Raw genomic sequence first — 23,875 nt, 5'->3', positions numbered from 1 at the left:
CATTACATATTTGAGAAACTATTTGAAATTCTGGTCAGCAAATATGAACAAAATGTGGTGCCACCCACACTTCTCTCTAACATGTGCAAGCTGAAAATGCATATCTTAACTCACATAATTATTCTAAACAGAAATGTCAAAATCCCAATCAGCTGCGTCAGAACATTGATTGCCTAAATATACATATTTAGCTCCATAAAATTAAGAGTTTCAAATTCAACATTAACAAGGTTGACTTGATTTTAAAAGCACAGCATACTGTGATTTTGTGTGTGTGCAAGTGAACATGTGTTTGTATATCATATTATGGCATATTCTCACATAAGTGCATATAAAAGTCCATTACACATCTAAGTCGTATTTTAGTTAGATTCTAAGAACACATGCTAGGTTGTTTGGAATTGAAATAGTTTGACTACATTAAAACCAAAGCTTATTCATATTGAAACCTTTTTTTTTCTTCAAGCTGCTCTGAAATGGAGGGCATAGTCTCAGAAATTTAATTTATTTGTGAATTTGAATTGGGATTTACATAATTTCTCTCCTCACTTTATTTTGAATTTAATCAGTTTCAAAACCATTAAAAAGGTATAAACACACACATCCACACCCACACAAATGTGATGGAGCAACACAATTACTCATGCTGTTCTTGAAAACTAAAGGGACTTGTATTACTTTCTATTGAACAATTTCACTTTTGAAAGACTCTATGGTCTGTTCTCCTTAGTCACTTCCTGATAGTAAATTGGGGACTTACTGGAGGAACACCGATAATTTTCAGGTTATTTGGATACCATTTAGACTAGATTACCTTAGTGCCTCATCTAATTTACAGCCTCTTTAACTCAGATTTTAAAGTTTATAGGTTTTGTGCTGAGGTTATACATATTTTCTCATGCTCTTATGAGGTGCAGGAAGTTGACGGTAGTATCAATAAATACAGAGAATATGTCAGTCACCCAAGGGTATGCAAAAAATGGGAAAGTTGGTGCTTAAATTCTTATCTTCTATTTCCTAATTTCATGAACGATCTTTCCACCTCAAATCTTCCGTTTTTCACTATATTTGTACTCTCCTCCTGCCACTTTTAACTTCCTAAGCTTTCTGTTAGGGATTCTACTAGAGAAGTGATTTTGAGGTCCTAAAATGTTAAGTTCCGGAAGCATGTATAAGACTATAAGAATCTGAATTTTAGAATGAAGACAATCATATCAGTTTCTTAAAGTCCATAAATGACAATGCATAATGCATTTATTCTTTTTCAGTATTTCATTCAAAAAGTGATAGGGAAATGAAATTTTATTTATTGGGATTATTTTCCTCATGAAATTTAAAAGTCATTAGAAAACAGAAGACCAGTATTACATGATGACATGAAAACAATGTTTTAAATCTAATGTCTGGAATATTCATTATTTTTAAAAAGTAAAAGCTTACAACTGTGGCTAGCAAAGTTGAATAGTATCCTAACCACAGGTCACCTTGCAGTTTTAAGAACACTTACTAGAGCTTTCCTTAATATCATAAATTATCCTAACTGAAGTAAATTCTACATTGTTAAATAATTAGTAATAGTAACTATAACTTAAAATCAGAGTAGAAAAGTATAACAAATATAAGCCATAGTAATGAACTAAGCAATATTACAAAGTACATGACCTTGTACTGGCATATAAAATATGCATATAGCAATAGGGCACTCTCCATAGCTTCCCAGATAACGGCATCTCATTGGAGCCATTTTATTTACCAAATATGTATGTGTGTGTGTGCAATATATATATTGTTTTAAATTTAAAAGCAATACCTCTCCCAAGGTAAAGTGTTTTTAAAAGCTCACCATGTTACCACTGCAAAAGTTTACACCAATGTAAACATTTTATAAATTTTGTACATAATTTGTTTGGCTTTGAAGCCCAATTTGCCTTAGGAATAGGTAATAACATGTTTTAATTTTAGTTCACAGAGCAGGTTGGAGTAGTTTGGATTTTTAAAGCTTTGAAAATTAACCAGTAGTATAGAAATAATGGAAAGAACACATACAACCAAAGGAATCAACCAAAACTAAGGATTACTTTGGAATCGAGGGGTAAACATCCTACTAGGGAAGATCCAGCACTTAACCCTCTTCCTTTAAGTACAGTTCTAGTAATGGACACAGAAGATTGTGTCTGGAAGAGAATGAAGGTGGGGAACCAGGAAGCACTAGGGAACACACAGGAGGACCCAATCTTGCAGCACCATCCAAAGTACTGGAGTGGCCTGTGACTTAAACGTCACTGAGTGCCATATTAACTCCTAGAGAATGACTCGAGAAGTAAGGAAATCATGTCTGGAATGCCTTTTGACATGTGTCTACTGAAACTAAAGAAATAGAAGTGCCTGCAAGGCCACCAGCATTAATTTGAGTGTGGACATTTCTCTGAACCAATGATTCCTGTATGGTGTAGAAATAGATACACTTCACAATTTTCATTTTAGGTCAGAGGCAGTGCAGCTTGTGTTACAACTGAAAAGAGAAATACTAAAGATAAAAGAAAAAAAGGATGGTGCTGAAAATAAACATGTTCAGCAGCCATTGTCATTCAACTTACCCAGATGTGCTTTTCATGAGATGGAGAAGGATGGATGGAAAAGAAAAGCACACAAATGTTAATGGATACATTTCAGTCCAAAGAAAGCCATGGAATAAAACAAGAGCATCATTTCAGATGTGCAAAAGCTCAGATACGAGAAGACATGGTGTCTTTTTTATTTCACCATGACACACGTACTCACTGCGTCCAAAAGCATGATCAGGTTGAAGGCAGCTCTAACTGTTGACTAGTAAGTCTGTCTCTTGAAAATGAGCCACTCTGAAACATGCATGACCACATTTTTCCCAGCCTCTAGTATACCCCAGGAAGAAATCAGGCACTTTATTAAAGAACATTCTTTACCTCAGGCCACTCCTGGCTTATTTTACAAATAGAAGCAATAACTTACAAAATAGTGCTAGATCCTCATACGGGGATTTTTACATGCTTACTGGTAAGAGCTCCAGACAAAGTAGAGTGGACCCCTGCAGAGGCAGCAACTTAAGAGAACACTAGGGTCAGGGTCAGAATACCTGGTTCTAGTTCTCATACACGATTTGGTCAAAATTACCAGCAGGTTCTGATTTTCAATTTCCTCACCTTAATCTGGGGCAGGAAGGAATTTTACATTCCAGGTCCATAATTTTAATATTCTTACAAATGTCATAATAATAATAATTTTTATAAATAAGCATTTGCCAGTCTTCAGAACGCGAGAAAGCATAAAAGAATTCTATCAACTTTTCTCCTCCTGCTACATTATTTCCTCCTTGTTTGAACTGGCAAAATAAATGGAGTTTGTGCCCATTGAATCTCTTTCAATAGGAACATTTATTTGGACAGGTGTTTATAAATGTTGCTCTGAGGAAAAAAGCAAACTAGATTGGTTCACCAATATTACCATAAATCATCACAAAACAACATTGATTTAAATGTAGTTTTTGAGGTAGCCCTCTCATTCCCTGGATATAGTAGCAGCACTGGGAAAATACGGAATTTAAATAATTCAACAAAAAGCCATGAGAATATTATTTTAAATTTTTCTATACAAGCATAATAGATTAATTCTTCAAAAAAATAAAGCTTTTACTACAACTCAGAAAATATATTAAATACAACAAAATATGAAGCAGAAATTCGTATCTCAGAAATTAGGCAACTTAGCGAGTTTCCTTTTTTATCGCTCAATCATTATAAAGAAAAGGTTAACGTGCAATGGAACACCCTGTACGTGCCTCATCTAAACGCATTCATTCAGAGAAACCAGGTATTGTTTTTTAGACAGGCCTTTTGGAGAATGCATATTCTTTGGCCATAGCTCCAAACAGCTGTGGGAAGCACTTTAAATTTTTAACATGACAGAAACATAAATGTCCATACACACCGGCACCACCATGTCCTAAGATGTTTAGGCATCATGTTTACATCACACATGCAATAGAAAGAAAATTAAAACAAAAAAGAGATCGCTTCTAAGGGGTTAAAATGGCTTTCCTGTCAACATACCTGTGAACTCTTTGATGAACTCTTAAAAAAGGCAATTTCTGAGATCTCCAGGAAAATTACCCAAAGTATTTGGGGCCAGTTATTCCCATGGACAAAATCATCTTTCGCAGCCTACCAGCTATCTAGGAATTGCTCTCCAATAAAACAAGTCGATTAAATCTGCACACAGTGGAATATTAATAGTCCTCACATCTTCATTTGTCATTTTCAAAAACGGAAAACTTATACCAATAAAAATACCTTAAATATAAAATGTAAGAGAAATTATGAAAATAAATAGGAAACACAGATATAAGGAGACACTCAAAAAGTACTGCTTGAAGTTCTGATATATTTGTCATCAACTTTTGTAAGCTGTCTGAATCCTCAGAGTTTTTATGAACTTTCTTGTTCTCCACAATTAATTTAAAGCAATGCCGAGCAGTTATCTCACTTTATAATAATAAGTATTTCAGCTCATGACTTAAAAAAAATGTTCTGCAAAGGACAAAAAGCTTGAGTCATAAATGACTCTGACATATGTTGTGGGAATATAGTATAAATTCATGTCAGAGGGAATATATATTTGCAGAGTTTTTTCATCTAGATAAAGTGTTTAATTTTTCTTCTTTCTATATTCTTTCCTACAAGCAGTTATTTACAATTACACATAACCTCATTATTCTTTTTTCCCTTCACTCCAGATTGTCAAGGTCATGATAATGGCAAGACAGATTCTGTGAAAAATAAATGTTCTTCAGTTAAAGACCACTGTGAGTAACAGGCAAATAACAAGTTTTAATTGACATAGAAAAAGAACAGGTTTTAAGCTACCACTTAATGAATAAGATCAAATCTAATTATTGGCATGTTTTCCTTGGGAACACCAGCCTACATCCAGACACAAGGAGACGTTACCAGCTAACGTATGTCTTCGTCCAAAATGGGTGTCTGAAACTTTTCAGCTGTCTCACTTTACTCTTCTAGATCTCTTACTAAATGAATGGGCCTTTGCCTGTTTATAAACTAGTCAACTTTGAACGTTAAGACTTCAACTTGATAAATAACTCACATGAGCTTCGTATGTGGAATGTGATTGCCTCTCGCTTCTTAAGGTTCAAGTTGATGACTCAGAAAGATTTTTAAATCAATTATTAACACCCGATTAGGAAATGAACAGGTAGTAACTGATGTGAAAAAGTGGAATAAAGAGAAGATTTCTCTTAATGGATGAAACCTGAGAGTGTTTCAATGCTGATGGCCAACACACAGGAGAGAGCAGAATTTGAAGGTATAAGAGCAAATGCGAAGTCAGCAAAACATGAGTGAGAAACTCGGAAGTGATGGGCTCAGGCAGGAAGAGAGCACCCTACTTTCCTCTAATGAAACAGGAGAGGGACTAGGATTAGTGTGTATTTGGCAGCAAATAATTCAGGGCACCCTGTTGGTTTCTTTTTTCTCTCCCTCTGAGGCAGACTGCGAGCTCATCTGCACAAGATGCAGGTTTGAGGACAGTGGAGGTCTCTAATGAAAGCTGCAGAGAATAGAAACAAGATTGGTAAGAGAAAAATATTGCAATTATTGGGCACTGCTGAGTTCCCAAATGAAGCTGGCTCAACTTCTTCTGCTATAACGTCCTCCAGCAGCATAGAGGTGTTCAAACGCAGACATCAAGAAAGAAAAGTCATTAGTGGCTATGAGTATGACATGTGATACAACCAAATGATAGAGGAGCAAAAAAATTTAGGAATTTTTGAGTGTTGAAATTATGCACATGGAATCAAAGCTAAATAGGAAGCAAGAAGGGGACAGAAAGGGACTAGTGTGCTGGGATACAGATAAAATAAATGTTTAAGCACATTTCTAGTGATTCTTATAAATGAAAGGAAATGGCTAAGAAGTTATCATCACACTACTTCAGAAATAACTTTTTGTTATAGTTAATATCGACTTCAAATAGCTAAAGTTTGAGATTCTTGAGACTCTTTTAGAGAGGTTAAGAAATCTTTATTCTTCTAAGAATTTTGCTGTTCCTTTGCCTAGTAAATCTAACCTAGTCAGGCCCATGGTTAAAGTTTTGATTATGTAAAATCTGAAACAAAGACATTTAATTGTATTTTTGTATATATGTTGCATATAGAACATACACACATACATATATTTTTAGTGGAAATCTTTGGGTATAGATCTATGTTTAAAATAAAACTCTAGCAATAAGATACAGATAATCATTGCCCTTCTTGGAACATGGAAACAAGGAGGAGAGCCTTGCTTGATGGCTGGCTAATTTTAAATAACTGCGGGAAGAGACAGCATCTTCAAAGACCTTATGAAAAACCTATGCAGAACCAATATAAGATCTTATATTTGTGGGAACAAATGGGGAGAATTCTTTCCAGATTAAGATGCCAGCATTATATTCAAATGTACTCTAATTAGTGACTTTTTTTTCTTTTAAAAAAGGTTAATCATCCTTGCTATTTGATACTGACTTTGTAAGTTTTATTGGCATGAATAGCCTAAGATTAATTCAAGTGCACATTTAAATTTCTTACATAGCTTATTTATAAGTGATCATTACTATTCTTGTATCAAACTTTGAGACATTAGGTGTGGCTAATTATATTAAAAAGAAGTAATCTTATAACACAGCTCCATCTTGTGCTTTGAAACTACACCCCCCTCCCAGTGTTAAAAAAAAAAAAAGGTGCTTGGTTTGAATATATTTGTTGCTCTTGTTGAAAGATGAGATAGGGTCAGATGAGAAACTAGAAAATTCTCTAGAAAAAATATGCTATCCTTTTTCGAGTATAAAGATAGTGAGGAGTTCTTTTTTGATGCCCTATATAAAGCATCCCAAATTATATAGGATACTCAAGGTCCAACTGACAGACGACCACATGCTTTAAATTGCAGCTTTACCCTGAGATCCCAAATAATTTAGAGGAAACCTGATTTCTGGACTCCAGCCTCTTGTATAGCCCAGGCCCTGGAAAGCTATGTTTCCTCACGGATGGAGGAAAATAGCAGCTGCTACCCTTGAAGGCCTTGTGAAAATTAAAAGAGATAATATATGGAAAGTGTGTGGACCACCCAGAATATTGTCACTGCTCAATGTGATTATCAAACAGTTATCACATATATAATCATGATTATCATTACTATACATAGAATGAGGAGGAAAACGGAACAGAATATATGAACACAGGGAGAAAGGAGTAATTACAAATAAGTAATAGATATTAAATATATGAAGACCAGAACATGCACAATGGGAAGTAGAGAGAGATAAAGCTGGTGAGATAAATAGTGACCAGATGATGCAGGGATTTATGGGTCATATAAAGGCATCTGGGATTTATCCTAAGGAAGCTAAGTCATAATCGAGGGATTGTAGGCAGGTTCAGAAACTTAATTTAGATAGATCTCTTTAGCTGTAGTGTGAAGAATGGATTACAGGGAGGCAAGAATGTAACACGGTTTTACTATGATGGTCTGAAAAAGGAAAGAAGAAAATCAATTCATTTGAGAGATTTTAAAGAGACAGTATTTGGAGTGATAGTAAACTCAGGTGTATAGAGGAAGAATAAGGCCAAGGAAGACCAAGGGCAAAGTTTCCTGGTTTGGTCATCTTAGTAGAAGTCACTGCCCTAATTCCTGTTCTTTTCTTAGGCTTTTTTTAGAGTTCTTTCCCCATGCAGCTTCTATTCATGCATCAGTTATTCAGAAAATATGTTTTGAGTCCTTCTGATATGCCAGACACTGCAATATTAAAAAAAATAAAATAAAAAATTTGCCTAGGTTCTCTTGGGTCCTCTTCTCTGAATTACATGGAGAATCACAGAATTCCAGGGTAGGGACAATTTGAAGAGCATGTAAGTCAATCTCTCATATAATTTGAATCCCCCATATAATAATTCTGCCACATACACATACTTAGTAAGTCTATATTGGACAGAATCATGAGGAACAACTCTCTTTCCACGTGGTTAATTATTTCTTCTCAGATATGTGACTGCTAACAGTTCTCACTTAGACTGAACTCAAATTTATCTGTAACAACCTCTGACTTTTGGCCCGAGGTCTTATCACAAAGATACTGGTCATGTTCCTTGGAATAGATGCTGGTTTGAATATATCGACTTCAAGTATATTTCCAAGAAATTAACACAATATCCAGCTACGATCTGTGCAGCGCATAGAATGTTGGCCCTATCAACTGCTTTTATGGATACTGAAAATCATTAATTTCCTTGCCAGATATTGCTAACTTGTCATTCCCCCCACACACAGAAAACAGCTATCTTAGGAGTTGCAGTTAAGAACCCCCTATACATAGACACACACCATAGCCTTCTATACACAGGTAACTGATAAGGGTAGGCATGAAATTGGATGGAGAATTATATAAACACTCTTATTAAACGTTATCTTGCTCCATCTGGATCTCTATGTAAAGGTCTTCCTTAAATAAAACAATTTATCTAAAACTTAACTTAAGCTGAGTCTGGCACCTTCTCTGTCACTCAGTCATCATCAGTTCTCCTGTTCAGCCCCTTTGATTACAATGGTCCCATCAGATACAAATCCATTTTGTTAGTTTCAAGGCAATCTTATGTTTAGAAGTATCATTTACAAAGTAAATGAAATATCTTGCTGAACTCAATAAATGGTGTTTCTACAGCATTTTTCCTCCTCTTTGTGTCTAGCTTATTCTTAAAGGACTCCATTTACTCTTGGTCATCAATAATCTCCTTTCCTTTGATCAAAACAATCTAATAAATGTTATACATTTATTTTAGAAACTAACAATGAGGTGACCAGTCTTTAGCTTGGAGAACAACTTTCAAATAAGAACATCAGGTGGCTTTAGGTTTGCAGCACTTTTTTTTTTTAAATTTTGTTCAAAAACTAGTGATTTAGAGAAGTGATCGTGGCCTCTGAAAAGCTTACATGCAATCATTTGTTTTCATGTCTGTCTGTCTACAAGCGCTTTGAAAAATGGAACTGTGAAATTTGAGTATCAGTTTCTTACACAGTCCTTGGGACATAACAGGCATTAATTAAGTGAATGAATGAAAAATTATCATTTGCACAGTCCATTAATCCAGGATATACATGAATGAAGACAAATGATATGGATTTATTTAGAAAAGGAGGTCATTCCTCTAGTACATGTAACTATCTTAAGTTTTAAATTCCTATTACTAACTCTTATTTTACTCTTTCCATGTCAAAAACGTTTCTCTTGGGCAGAGAATATGGAGACTATACAGGGCTTCCAATCTGCTCATTGTAATCTATTAACATTGCTCAATGTTAATAAGCTGTAAGCTCAAAACAGCAACCCTATTCTTTCCCTTCGTCCAAATAGATAAAATATATCTAAATATTTTTTAAAAACACTCTGATTTTCCTTATATTTATTTTTCCTAAAAAAAATTCAATGCATTTTGCTCTTTAGTTTTTGGATATTATTATTTTTTTAGGTTTAGGGAAATTTTTACAATTGTCCATGGTTGGAGCTAGACAGGGCTACACAGGATTAGATAGCAAGGTAATGAGAGCTCTAGCTCAGTGCATGCAGAGAAGACATGCTTGAGAAGTTTCGAGTAGGAAACTGGGACACATATTCCTAGAGAAATATTGAGAACATTAGGTTTAGGTTCTAAAATATTCTACTTCATTAGATCCTTTTGAGTTGAGTCCCCAGAGTGTTCTGTAGTCATGTCTGTATTAAATGAACCTCTGAGTATAACTGATTGATCCAAGTACCAATATCTGTTTCACACTGAGCCAATCACATGCTTTCCCCTAGGAATTTAAAATTTGGAATGGGGTGAAACAGAAAATATGAGCTCTTGACAACACTCTAGAGAAATATTTCATAATCTCTTATTGTTGAAATTTTGGAGTTGTCCTGCCTCTGTTGTTTCTGAAATCTCTGAGATACCCTAATATCCTACCATGAATTCTCTCTTTTGCTTTATCTAGTCAGATTCAATTCCTATAGCATGTTTACAAAATAGATTTTTGCAGAGGAAGCAAAGACATTTACCTTCCATATATACAGCATTACTTAGATGGGAAAATGTATTCAAAGCTTCTAACAGACATCTTACAAATTCTCCTCTGGAATACAACTCATTTATAAGTTTAACTTGGCACACAGACACCTAATACATATTTATTAAATGAATGCATGTTGTGGAATTTATGTGATACCTTTCATTATGAATATTTTCAGTGATATTTATTTTATTTAGAGATATGCAAACTCTGAACCTTCCAAATGCCAAAGATTAAAAGTGCAGAGTCTCAAACCACATTAAAGATTATGCACTGAGGAAGACCCTTAGGATTGCAATGGAAATAAATTAACTAAATCTATAGAGCTTCACTTTCATGTCTTTGAAGTTCTAACATAAAGATTCATTGGTAGTGATTAACTATGACTGCCATGCTCCAAGGATAAAACTGCTTCTCTGGAGGATGCTGCTGATAGCTGAGCTGGAATGTTAATTTCATTTTAATGATGCTGAAAAACTGATTTCAAATCCATATTCATTTAGCAATGATATCCACTTGGAAGAATATAGCATGTCTAACATAATAATAATAATACATTACCTATATTATAACTAAAGACTGAAAATGATAAATTAGTATATTAATATTTATATGGCATTTTTCAATTTAAGTCTCGAGATACAAAAGATCTCAGTATGCATACATGTTTCAATAAAGAATTATATAGCGTAAAAATGAGGAGGAAAATTCACAGATAAAAATTAAGATAAAGATTTCAGAATTTATATTTCTGGAGATAAGTAACCCCTCACAGGGTATTCTGTCAATTTTAATACATTCACTGCCTATCAAGGACTGTCATGAGAGTTAGACCAGTGTATTACTACTGAAACAGACAACTTCATCTTTAATCTAATTCTCTAAAAATAAGTTTCTTGGAAATAAGTTGAGTTTAGAAATGGACAATTTTTAAGTCAACACATGTTAAACAGTCCAAACTAACTAGTCTTCAGATTGCAAGTATAGAGTAGAAAAAAGAAACAAAAAATATTTGAATAGAAATACTTATATTTCTGAACCCCAAAGATAAAGAGAAAAATCTTAAAACTTTCAGAGAGAGAGAGAGAGAGAGAAAAGAAACACTACATGTTATATACAAAAGAATGACAATCAATTGATATTAGATGTAACTAGAAGAAGAACAGCACCTTTAAAGTTTTGAGGGAAAATTACTTTCAACCAATAGTTTTACACTTTTGGCAATTATCAACTAATTTTATATGTAAAATATATTTCCAGATCTCTAAAAACTCAGGGAGATTGCCACACACCCTAGCACTGCATTTCTAGAGATGGTGATATGGGAAATTGCCAGTTATCTATATTTCAGGAAAATAAAGGCAAGAAATATGATGAAATATTAACACATTTAACACGAAATGTTAAACTTTGAAAATTCTTTTAGATGCTAATGACATAAAATATCATTTCCTTCCTTGTGAGTTCATAGTCCTTGATTCTAGACAGACATATTTACAGAATCATAATATTATTGATGCTATTTTTAAGGAGAGGTGGGAATTATACTTGCACACTTTGGAAGCCTGTGACAATCCAGCTCTTTCCATGTCAGGTAAGTTTTTCTAATTCTGGGCTTCAGTTTTGGGAAACCCCCATTTTTGCCATATTCATAAGTCATATTCTAACAGTTCAATTGGTAATAAAGTTGACATTTTGATCTCTACTTGCCTGACTCCTTAGCCTATTATCAAATAGGTTCTAAACTTAGGCGAAGAACAGTTTCTAATTATTGGGTCCTAAAAGATCCACATCTAAACTCCAAGGAAGATTTGGGGAGTTAAAGAACACTTAGAAATTCAGCACTGAATAATCTACATAATTGTTGAATCAATATGTTTTATACCTGAAACTAATATAACACTGTATGTTAATTATAAGTTAATAAAAATACTATGTTCAGACAAAACAACAATAAAAAGAAATTCAGATTTTTGATAGGCCAGACCATGTAAGTTTGTGACCCTGCAAGTTTCTATCATGCCCCAGTTACCTTTTGTAGTTGTGTGGTTGGCTTTAGTTGGCCATCTTGAGTAAGTAGCTGTAGATCTTAGATTAAGACATTGGCTGGAGAGCTAAGAAGGAGGAATAAGTTCCTAAAGATCAGGGTGACAGATATAAAAGGGGAGAGGTGAAATTCTCAGGTATAGTTGCTCATAATATGAATTTTAGAAATGATCTGCAATTATTTAGTATGTGTTAAGTCAGAGAAGTGCCTGGAGTCCACTGAAATCAAAGGATGATGGACAAGATCTTAGAGAGCTGTAATACTCCAGAAGGAGCCCACATCAAGAAAACCACAAGAATCACAATTTTAATGTGGAGAGAACATATTGAGAATAATAAGTGACTTCATGCTTAAAGATTAGGAAAGCTGTACCATGAAGCCCAGAAAAACTGTTCAAATTTTAGTGGGGAAGACCAGAAATTAATGTGAAGCCCTTGAAGAATTACTAGATGAGTTTCAATTTGACACAATTACTGTAAGTACTAACAGTACACTATATAAACCTACTGGAACAATTAATGTTAATTAAAGCTTTAAAGGAAAGAACAGCAAAAATAAGGCATAGTAAAAGCAAACCAGACAGAACAATAGTAGATGGACTTCGGACCTAGGTAAGGTGGTGTTCTGATGAAATAGCACCTGCATGATAATATCCAACTCAGGAAGGGAAAGGTCGACAAGATTTTCTTGAACAGTGGCGGCTTTAGAAGATCCACTATTGTAGTACTATTCCTGTCTAATGATAGGAAAATAACTAGAAATACAAGAAAAAACAAATGCCTACATCACAAAGCAAAGTAAAAGTAGAATGAAGTAGGGCCCCAGGTCCAGTAAGCTGTTCTAACCTATGTGTGCTTAATTTGCTGGATGGGAAATGTGCCTCAAATTAAACCTTTGTTTGGGACTGCCAACATTACAAATCTCTGAACTTTACAAGAATCTGGAATATCTTGAGTGCTGTTCTCTGAAAGTATCTCCCACATATGGTTTTTAAAAAATGTGTCATAACTAACTTCTTGAGATAAGATTTCTCTCAATTAAATTTAAATTCACAGATTGTTAACTGTAGATACCTGATACGCTTGTAAAGTTGAAAAGAAGATTTTTCCTCAGCTCTGCTTATTCCTACTGAGACTAATGAAGCTCTGATAGAAACTTTGAGACAGTGAACATAGGTCTAAGCTAAGTACTTTTTCCTGGAAACATCGTTTGGCTTGGTCAGCGGATAGAACATAGAGAAACAACTCTTAGGAAGCTATGGTCATTATAACTATGCACATAAACCTATAGTGTTCACTATTTTGAGATAAATTGCTCCATTTTTGCTTTAGTTTATTTTTCAGTAAAATGTACCTGATTTTTTTCTCCATCTTGAAAGACCAATAATCATGAAATAATTGATCCTGTCTCCCTTATAAAACTCATTACATGAAGACATTTCACTCTTCGGTAATCCAGAAACCAAGCTGCAGTGTCATTCAAGTCCTGAATAACTGTTAGTACATATATATGTCTCATAAATACTGGTTACATATTTATACTCATGAGGTTCTTGCCATGGAATAATCAATAATAACAGAAAGACTTCTGTTCTTCCATTAATCAACTCTGCCTTGTCTTGTTGGATTCATTTTAACCCAAGTACCATTATCCTATAGGAAATAATTATACTGAGCAATGTTGCCCTTTATTTTATTATAGAATGTTCTTAATATTCTTCTTAATATTAAAGACAAGTATTTAATACATCTTAAAATTATATTTTTCAAAAACATTTGGCAAAATAAAACTCAAAAGTCAAGTATAGTAAAATCTTCAAACCAAATCTAGAACTAAAATCGGTTTCTGACTGTGAGGGTAGTTAGGATTTGAGAAATAATTCCATAAAACTAACATTAAGTCAATCCAACAGCATTTAAAATTAATTATAGATAAATTTTAAATATATTAGTCTTAAAATCACTGCATAATTGGAAATGTTTAACTTTAGTAACTGTTAAAAAAGGCACTTGATTCCATAAACAACCAAAGAAATATATTATTTGCCTCAATATCACCCTTCTATGCAATGTGAAAACTGGTGAAACTGCCATTATATATAAATATTTCATTTTAGAAAAAATGAAAATTAACTTTTAAGTGAAATAAACCAAGTTAATTAGCCAGCCTGGGTTTTAATTACTCTTATTCCTTTAGACTTAAAGTAATTTTAAATAAATGAAATTGTAAGTTCTTTAGACTTGAAATAAATTCTAAAGAATCTATCAAAAGAGAAGACTTTTTAGAAGAATTTTTTCTCATCAAATAGTCATAAAATTGAATAAAGCATTCCTTGATAGTAATAAATAAAATTAAGAGAGTTTGAACAGATTGTGATAACATTTAATTGTATTTTTGAGTGATCAGTAATAAAAGAAAAAATATTTACTGCTACTGAATGCAACTCAGCATTTGGTTGTATTCAAGAAACAATGCTCTCAAGGTCACTTCTTTATTTCTGCACAGTGTTTCTATTAAATTTGGATACATATATATATGTAATTTTAATAAGTAGAAAATTAATGAAATAATTAGGCTAGTGAGCGCTTCTACAACTTGCAAGTCTGTATTTCCTCATTATTAGTAAACATCTGTAAAGCGAATGAGTAGGCAAAATATGAAGTCAACTGATTATCCCAATACTATAACCATATGAGCAAATCTGTTATAGTAATAGTAACTAGAACAATAACTATTATTTCATAGGAAAGAAGGTAAACATGAAAACTACAAACACAATGTAATAAATATTTGAGAGAGAGGAGAGGAAAAGGAATAACCAACAAATTCTGGAATAGAGAAATCCTTTAGCTTTTCAAGAGTATGTTCTATAGGTACTATTTCATCACTGAAAATGCTACTTTGTATTTTAAAAATATGTTATTTATAGACCCACTAGCTTTCTGACAGCTGCGGAGACTTAAAATTTGCCAATTTTGCAAGTCATTTAAATGTTCCACATTATATGTGAATGAAAAGATACACTATCAGTTTCCTGACAGATGCAAAACAATCTGCTCTGGGTCTAAAATAAGTCTATGTTCAATCAGTAGGAGAAATATTCTCCTTTTAAATATTCCGATTTAAGAGGAAGTACTTCAATTGTTGTAAGAGGAAACACAAAGTTGGATGTCATAGGTTCTCATGGTATCATACCAATTCAGTACTGGATTCAACATCAAATAGATTATTGTATTACTTACAAGGCTACATTTATATATTTTAAGTATATATGAGTTTTGCAATAAATGCATTGGTCTCTTGGAATAAACCATTTATATCTATTACAGGCCGAAGATTTGTATACCTATTTCAAACTGTAGCTCAGTAGAACCAGGAAATTCCAGCAATGAGTAGTTTTAGGGAATACTAGGACAATAGTGGCTTTGGTCTATTGTTTTCAACTACTGTCTTTTTAATTTCCCACAAGTAATAAAGAGTAAGTAAAAGCTAGAAAAAGGAAGAAGAAAATCTCCAAACCTACTTTTTCTTCAGTCTTCTATCCTTCTCAGCTTGAGTTCCAAGTTTGCCTAGCCCCAGGGACTCCTGAGCTGCAGCCTCAGTCTCCATAAAGCCTCCTGTGAAGAAGTAACTATTCATATTAGGTTGGATACATTGTGTCAATTCTGAAAATAAATTTTTTAAAGTTAGTTGATCAATGGTTCAGTATCACATATTCTTTTTTCTTTCTTAGATCGTCTTTATATTTCCAACCTAACATGCATAAAATGGCATGGGTATATAAATGAACACACACTGAGAAAATGAAAAGGTATCCTATTAGCCTCCTACTCGACTGCACCCAGCAGCAACATAATACATAATAAATACATAGACAAATACAGCCTTCAAGCTTCAAGGTCCATTTTCCTTCTTATGAAAAACAAGAGCAAATATGGATGTGGTGTGAGGGTTTTTTCAACATTTGACAAATTTGACATATTTTATATACAGTGGGATAAATGATGATAGCCGAATGAACCCAATCAGGTGCATGTCTTCAATTCCAAGTCAAGGGAATGTAGAGGTATTTGCTGACTTCTAAAGATTTTTCATATCTTGCTTCTGGAATCTTCTTTTCCTCACCTGGCTGACTCCTATATCCTTCAGTACAAGCTCTACTTCCAGAACTTCTTATGTTTTCTGGAAACCTGGCATGTTTTGTTTTGTTTTGTAGATTTTATAATTATATCTGAAAAAAGAATGTCTTCAAAAGATCTTAGTAAGAATTGCTTTTACCCAGCAGGCCATAGATAATTTAGTGTATTGTCATTTTTATTGGTGCTGGAAAATATGCAATATACATAACCTTGCAAGGAAAGGAAGAAGAAAACAAAGTATGTTGGGCATTAAACACAGAATTACACATTTTACAATGCAATTATTTCATTCAGGATCCCATAAATTCTTGTTACAATCGAAAAATGAGAACTTAATCCTGGGCTCTGTTTTCTCTCAGATTTACTATATGCACAAAACATGAAGCCAAGGTAAATGAAAAAATGTTCACTATTTTTAAGTGGGGTAAGGTATACATATTTTTTAAGTGTAAGGGATTTAAATTCCAGTTAAGCTCAAGATCAGGTAGAAAGATTTAAGCTAATACTAATCCTTACAAAGACTACACACACACACACACGCACAAATATCACCAATATGTCAATAAATAAAATTATTAAAGTCAATTTTTACTATTCTGTCACTGTAATTTTCCAACTTCACATTTGCAGGGCTTGACCAGGTTGTGGTTTCTCTAGTGAAATGAAATATCTTATTAAAGCACCAGTGACAAATTTTGTTGTTACTGCTTTTCATAATTTATTTTAGCAAACAATCTATAACACTTGATGCTATAAATTCTGGAGCATTAGTATAAATGTTAATCTCATAACCTAGTAACTCTGTTACTGACTGCATAATTGTAACAAAGTCCTCTTTAATTGGAAACACATTATCGTTGTCTAAATCTAGTCAATAATTTTGAATTTGGGTACCAAAACTTATTTTATTCAGTTATGCACATGTGCAATTAATGTTTAAATAATTTTTTATTATGAAATAATTTCATTGTTGGTACCATTAGGAAAAACTTATCCACCAGCTGACTGAAGGACTCTTGAGGGTCATTTTTAAATGTGAGATTTTCCATTTATGCACAGTGAGTGAGTATTTTCATTTTATTTCTCTCATCAGTGTACTTGCTGCACTGTATATCCATAAATTATTATTCACAGTCTGCAAGTAACAATAAAATTGTTCTCTTGAAATGGAAATAGAAATGAATGATTCACTTTGAAGTTACAAAACTCTTGATCAGTCCAGACAGGGACATAGAGATTGATGAGGTAGACCCATTAAATAAACAAGACATTTTGACCACCAAGTGGTTGTATGAATCAGACTTTCTATTTTTTCTGAGCAAGAAGAACATCTAAATTATGATATCAATTATTTTCAAAAACCAAACATTTTAATTAGCAAAAATAATATTTTTAACAAATGATAACTCTGGGAGGGAAACAAAGACAGCTCTGGAAGAATATTGTGAGTCAAATCTAGACCCAGAAAAAAAGATATTAGAATTTGTTTCCCATAAATAAAATTATAAAAATAAAAAGCATGAGGAGCTTGGAAATACTCTGAATACTTCAAAATCTAATATCCTTTGAATAGAACATTTAATAGAGAACTATGGCCATATCCTCTTTCAAAATAATATTTATGGCCATAGTAAGTAAAATTATTTTTAAGGATCACATGTAGGACAGCACCCTTAAGCAGGAGCAAAAGTCTAATACGGTACATTTTTTTAAGCCCAATTAAAACATTTCTGGATGAGAACCTTCTTTCATAGAACTGGTCCAGCAAAATTCAGGTTCCAGCTATTGGTAAGGATGATCTTAGCCAAATCGGCTGATGAATTCTTACTCTACGGATGATCATCTGACTCTGGAGAGAGTCTGCCTTATTCTTGTCCAGTTGGTAGTGGGTTCATATGGCTATGTGGACTTTAGGAATATCTACCTATTTACCTGTACCAACATCTTATTCACTAGTCATATGGAGCTATGAAGCAGTTGAAATGTGGCTGGTCCAAACTAAGTATTGCAAGTATAAAATACACACATGCTTTTGAAAACATAATGCAAAAAAGAATATAAGATATCTAATAATTTTATGTTGATTATATGTTGAAATGTTCTGATATATTGACTTAAATAAAATAATTATTGGTGATTTACCTCACTGGTCTCTTTTTACTTTTCTTAATGTAGTTCCTAGAAAATTAAAAATTATACACGTGACTCACATTTGTGGCTTGAATTATATTTCTGTTGGACAGCTCTCTCTATACTGATGGTTCTAAACTGGAGACAGTACCAATCTCCAAAAGGAAATTAATATTTGCATATGTTGGTGGGAGGAAGGAGGCACGTTTTCAAATGTCACAGTGACTACAAAGAGCAACTGACACATTGGGCAGGGAACAAGGATTCTAAATTCTTAAATGAGTAGAAAATCCTTTAGCTTGTCCTTAAAATGGCAAGCATGACCCTGATATGAAATGGTAGCCTGTGGAAGCTAGGTGTTACTCACTTTCTGGGAGGTTCATTAAGAATATGAAGAGAGCATCATTAACTCTCTACCTTCTCATGGCATGAGGTACTCAGGCATTGAATTCTGGAGTTTCATGATTCAGTGGATTACTCAGATAATAAACTTCTTATCACTTTGTCAGTGGCCACCTAGTAGTTGTGCATGCAAATGCCCAAGTCAAAGTCCTTGCCCTCAATGAGGTTCTCTAGGGTATCACTAAGCACACTGACTTTGGTGAGGTCTTTATAAAGAGTTGAAATTGTTGGACACAGGACCATTCCTAGGATGTGAGGGTCCCACTCAAGTATTTTTTTCCAGCTCAACTTCTATATAAACATTTTGAGTAACCCCAACTCAGCAGGACAACAACCTAGTGGTCCAACATCATACAATAGCATTCCAGACAGCAGAAGTGAGTGATTCACTTGTTAGATCGCCCCCCTGCAACAAGAGTTGGGCCACTGGCCCAGAACAACCTCATGGGGGTAAGTCTCTGGGCAACCTGGGATATCTGGTTGACCCCAAGCATGGGAAAGAGAGTCAGGGTACATTCTGAAGGGGAGAAACAGGGACTCAAATCCACATGGTTTGCTTGGATCGGGTACCATGCCTAGATGGTACTGCCTCTCTGGTTTGTCCCAGGGTCTGAAAGGTAAAACAAAACAAAACACCAGTGCTTCCAGTGATTAGACCCACACAGGTCCATATCTTTGCTTCTTGGCTAAGAATGTCCTACCCAGATAGCACGGCCAGCCCCAGCCTCTCTCAGGCACCAGAGACGGATAACAGAAAATTCTAAGGAAGGTGCTGCAAAGCATGAGGCTTCCTAAGACCCTGGCCAAGGAATTCAGTAAAGGACCTTCATATACTCAGATCTATGAATGGTACTGGTTGGAGCTGAACCATGAGGGCAAATATCTCTATGTTGCTTAGATTCCATTCAATATAATTTATTTCATGGTGGCCCGTGAAATATAAGTCTATAGGAATTTCTAGCCAAAACCCACATTTCAAGGTCTGGACCTCTCCATTTGTCCAACAGAGGTCCCTGTTCTTGTATTTAAAAAGGGAGCTTTAACTCAAGAGAGATGAAGACTGCAATCTGTTGCCTGTTGGTGGCTTCATCTTTTCTTGTATCTGACCTCTCTTTAGTATTAATCCATAGCCTTCGCTTGGATTTAAATACACTCTGAGTTTATAAATGGTTATTTAATTGCTCTATATCTTTTAGTCTGTTAGCTCTCTGAAAAATGCACCTAGACACAGGACCTGGCTCATAAAGCGTATATAACAAATGCACTCATAATTAAAGCTAAATAGTGCTTTCTTCAAAGAAAGGCCCTTTCACATGCAGACCATGAGTCATCTGTAATTGATACTTCGTAGAATTTCTATTGTATCTGTTGGCTCCAGAGCATCTAGGAACAATCTAAATTTTTGGATAAAGATCAGCATAAGGCACCCAAATTTCTTGTGAAGAAAGGTGCTTGCTGAATAATCCTGGTGCAATATTGATGCTGTTTTGTCATTATGAAGGTATTTTCTTCATTATGCTAATTATAGTAGGTCAATGAGTTCAGGCAACTATAATACAATCTGGCAGATGACCATAAAGGAAAAAGAACTGCTAAATTGCAGATAAAAAAATCTCTCGGAGATGTATTGCTTTCCATGTGCACTTAAAGGAAAGTTGCTAAGTAGCTTTTATTTATTTATTTATTTATTTATTTATTTATTTATTTATTTTCAATGATACATGCATTTTATACACCCAAAATTGGGGATACTTCCTGTTCAAATTTAACATATTTTTCTGTTGTTTTTTTTTTTTCTCCATAGCTTTGTCGCATTTAGTTCTATTGGATCAATTCTCCATTCTTGAAAATCTCTGCGTCTTTGATTTCTGTTCACCTCTCTTACAATGTCTGTCAATGGCCTCTTTTCTTTATCCTTATCATTCACTGTTAACATTGGCTAGGATGGTCATGTGTATTCTGTTCTTTTTTTCTTTATAGTCATTATAATTGGGGTTCTCTGAAGACCTGGGAAAGCTGGTGTTTTCCCAGGTAGTAAACCAAAGAATGTATTAAGATCATATGGAGAGATATTTTTGAGATAGTATTCAGGAACAACTCTAATTTTTTTTTTTCATTTGTGTTTCCTATCCGTATCAGTAATCCATCAATCAGATGCTTGTGCTATTGAAATATTCATGTCCAGTGACTGGGGATGTATTGACCAAAGACAGAGAAGTTCTAGTTATGCCACCAGAAACCTTGATCCAAGGTGGCAGCACTCCACTCATTAGCACTATAATAGGATTATTCAACCAGTTATAAACCCCACTGAATTTTTCCATCACCCAGACCCCATTTTGACATCTTATCCACAGGGATGCCATGAGTCACAGCTCACCCACTGTCTTTCCTGTTCTGTAACTGAGTAACTTTGTCAGAAAAACAAACGAGTATCATCTGACATGGTTATTTTTAACACAATTTAATTTGCTTTGCTTCCAAATAGGTTAATGCCTTCAGATAGAATTAAAAGGCAAGCCAGTCAGGATTCCAATAACTGATGTATAATCTTAGATTGTGGGGTTCAAAACCCCTGCCCCTATCTATCCTGGTAGGATAGACAATACAGCAGGTAAAATTTTTCTGGATCAGGAATGTACTGAAGGTTTTGTTTTGTTTAAAATAAAAGGTTGTATGTGCTTATGTACTCTGTCTTACTAAATTGAAAGTTTCTTGATGTCAACAGTTATGCTTTAGCCATTCTACTGAAGTCCATGGTCGGTACTCCACACGTAAGAGTGGCTCAACATATGCTTACTCACACGAAGTAGGAAGACAGAAATGATTCTGGATTATCTGTGTGTTCTTTTTTTCCCTCAAAATCTCAACCCTGTTGGGTTTCAATTCCCTCTTGTTAATGTTTCTTTTCTGGGTAAAATTTTTCTCTTTAAGCAAGCAAAAGCAAAAATGAGTTTTTGAATAGTTCCACTAATTTGTATACTCTGTTCACATAAGGCAAACTTTACTTTTATTCATTTTCTTTAAATTTTAGAATTATTAAACAAAAATTATAAAAGGATTTTACAAGTCCCGTTTTGGTCCGGACAATTTTTCCAATCATCAGTTTATTTGGGGCTAGTGGCCTTTCTGACATTGTTCTTACATGCTCGCTTATATCTATCATTTGTTATACATACAACTTTGGTACCAAATTCTTTCAAATTATGTTTTTAGGAAGAGGTCTCCTATTTCATATAATACTTCTTCTTCCTTAAGTTCACATCATAATAGATACTATTGTGAGTATGTTACCATCCTTTTGAACTGTTGGGATAACATCTATCCTTCATTGTCTTAACCAATCTTCTATATTGCTTAAGACTAAAATTGTTTCTAGAATTTTAGTAGTAGTTTGTGTGGAAGTCAGGCTGTGGTAGGTTATAAAGTGACTGACATGAAAATGTGAAAACAGTAACTGTGGACAACTCACTTAAGCTGGGATATTAGGAGTAGGGGAAAGATAAGTCAACATCTAAGTAAGATGGCAGGATCAAATGATGACTTTAAATATAGATTAGACATAAGCATGTTTAAATATTAATGGATATATCAGAGATGCCTTGCAACTAGATGCATAAATTGGGAAAAAAGGCTGTGGTCATTGGGTTGCTAAGTCTTGAGAGACTACTATCACACCCTGGATCTAGGTTCTAGGAAGTCAGCCGTTCTTACTGGTCCTATTGTCTCTATGTCCCTCAACAAGATTATCAAATCTGTTTGTACATCTTTTCATTTTGAGATTTGTAATATCAGAAAAGAGTAAGTGAAAATAAAAGGAGAAAGAGAGCTAAAACCAGATCCCATGTCTGCTAGAAGAATACTTCCTCTGGTAGGATACTCTCCCCAAATTCAACTGGTACCTTCAGGTAAACTTGGCTCATATATATGTTTTACCTTTCCAGCATTAAAAATTAAATATGAATGCTTTAAATGGAAGAACAAATGCTCATTCACTCATTTTAATCTATATCACTTCCTGTTATTTTAAGCTCTGCCTATAATCTGATGCACTGAGTAGATATTTTTAGTTTGTAAATCCTGCTCCTACATTATAGGCATTAATACTATAAATAGAACTGTCAAACCGTCTCATAAAGAGCAGAATGAATTTTCTAAAAGGTACCTGGAAACTTGAAACCTTCCATTACTACCAAGATTTTCTCCATGCTACTTTTGTGATTTGAGTGAATAATCAAGGTATCCAAGGAAAACATGCTTTAAGGATTTCTGGAATAGGGGCACCTGGGTGGCTCAGTCGGTTAAGCATCCAACTCTTGATTCTGGCTCAGGTCACGATCTCAGGGTCGTGAGATTGAGCCCTGCCACACCCAACGTGAAGCCTGCTTAAGACTCTCTCTCCCTCTCTGCCTCTCCCCCACCCCCTCTTGCTTGCTTTCTCTCTCTCAAATAAATAAATAAATAGACTTCTGGAATAAAACAATTTTGTTTGGTTTCTGTTAGCTTTATTCAAATGTTTTTTGATGTGTTGTTTCCTTTGTGCTTTGGGGTCTCCCATGTTTATATTGCCTGTGCTAGTAACACATTTGAAAAAATGACTACTTGCATATTCAGCCTGATTCACCATGGTTAGGGGTTATTAATGCAGTCACACTGACTGATCCGTCATATCTGAAGTTTATCTTATAACCCTAGCTTTTTGGATTGTTATACAATGCAAACAACACCCCCTTTACCAATATTTTCCTCTTTGAATTACTAAGAATTTCTCCTTTGTTCTTTATCATTCCTGAGGAACCAAGAGAACATGTTTGTAGTTTTGTTTAGACAGTTTTCTTCCTCCATTTAGAGGACTCCAGCATAGCTACCTTGATTACTTTTTTCTTTGAGCTTATGAGCTAAATCTTTAAGAGTTCAGAATCTTAGAATGTGGTCTAAAGCTTCAAATTTGGTTCTTTGACACCATCAATCCTCTACCAGATTACTTTCTGTGCCTTCTTTTTTTTTTTTTTTTCTATTTCTAT

The 23,875-nt window shown here is 34.3% G+C and overlaps 1 protein-coding gene across 4 annotated transcripts in view; it reads right to left on the bottom strand.

Moving 5' to 3' along the window:
• PPFIA2 (PPFI scaffold protein A2) overlaps window positions 1-23,875 on the bottom strand; it is a 463,684-nt gene that overhangs the window by 41,570 nt on the left and 398,239 nt on the right. For all 4 annotated transcript variants that reach the window (XM_087868891.1, XM_087868889.1, XM_087868890.1 and 1 more), the window contains one exon: window positions 15,704-15,797. In XM_087868891.1, the coding sequence (XP_087725017.1) occupies window positions 15,704-15,797 (94 nt within the window). The remainder of the gene's footprint in view (window positions 1-15,703; window positions 15,798-23,875) is intronic.

This window comes from Ursus americanus, chromosome 17 (genome assembly GCF_024610735.1).
Source record: "Ursus americanus isolate L20-20 chromosome 17, mUrsAme1.1.p, whole genome shotgun sequence".
Taxonomy (NCBI): domain Eukaryota; kingdom Metazoa; phylum Chordata; class Mammalia; order Carnivora; family Ursidae; genus Ursus; species Ursus americanus.
This window is presented reverse-complemented; position numbering and strand designations above follow the sequence as displayed.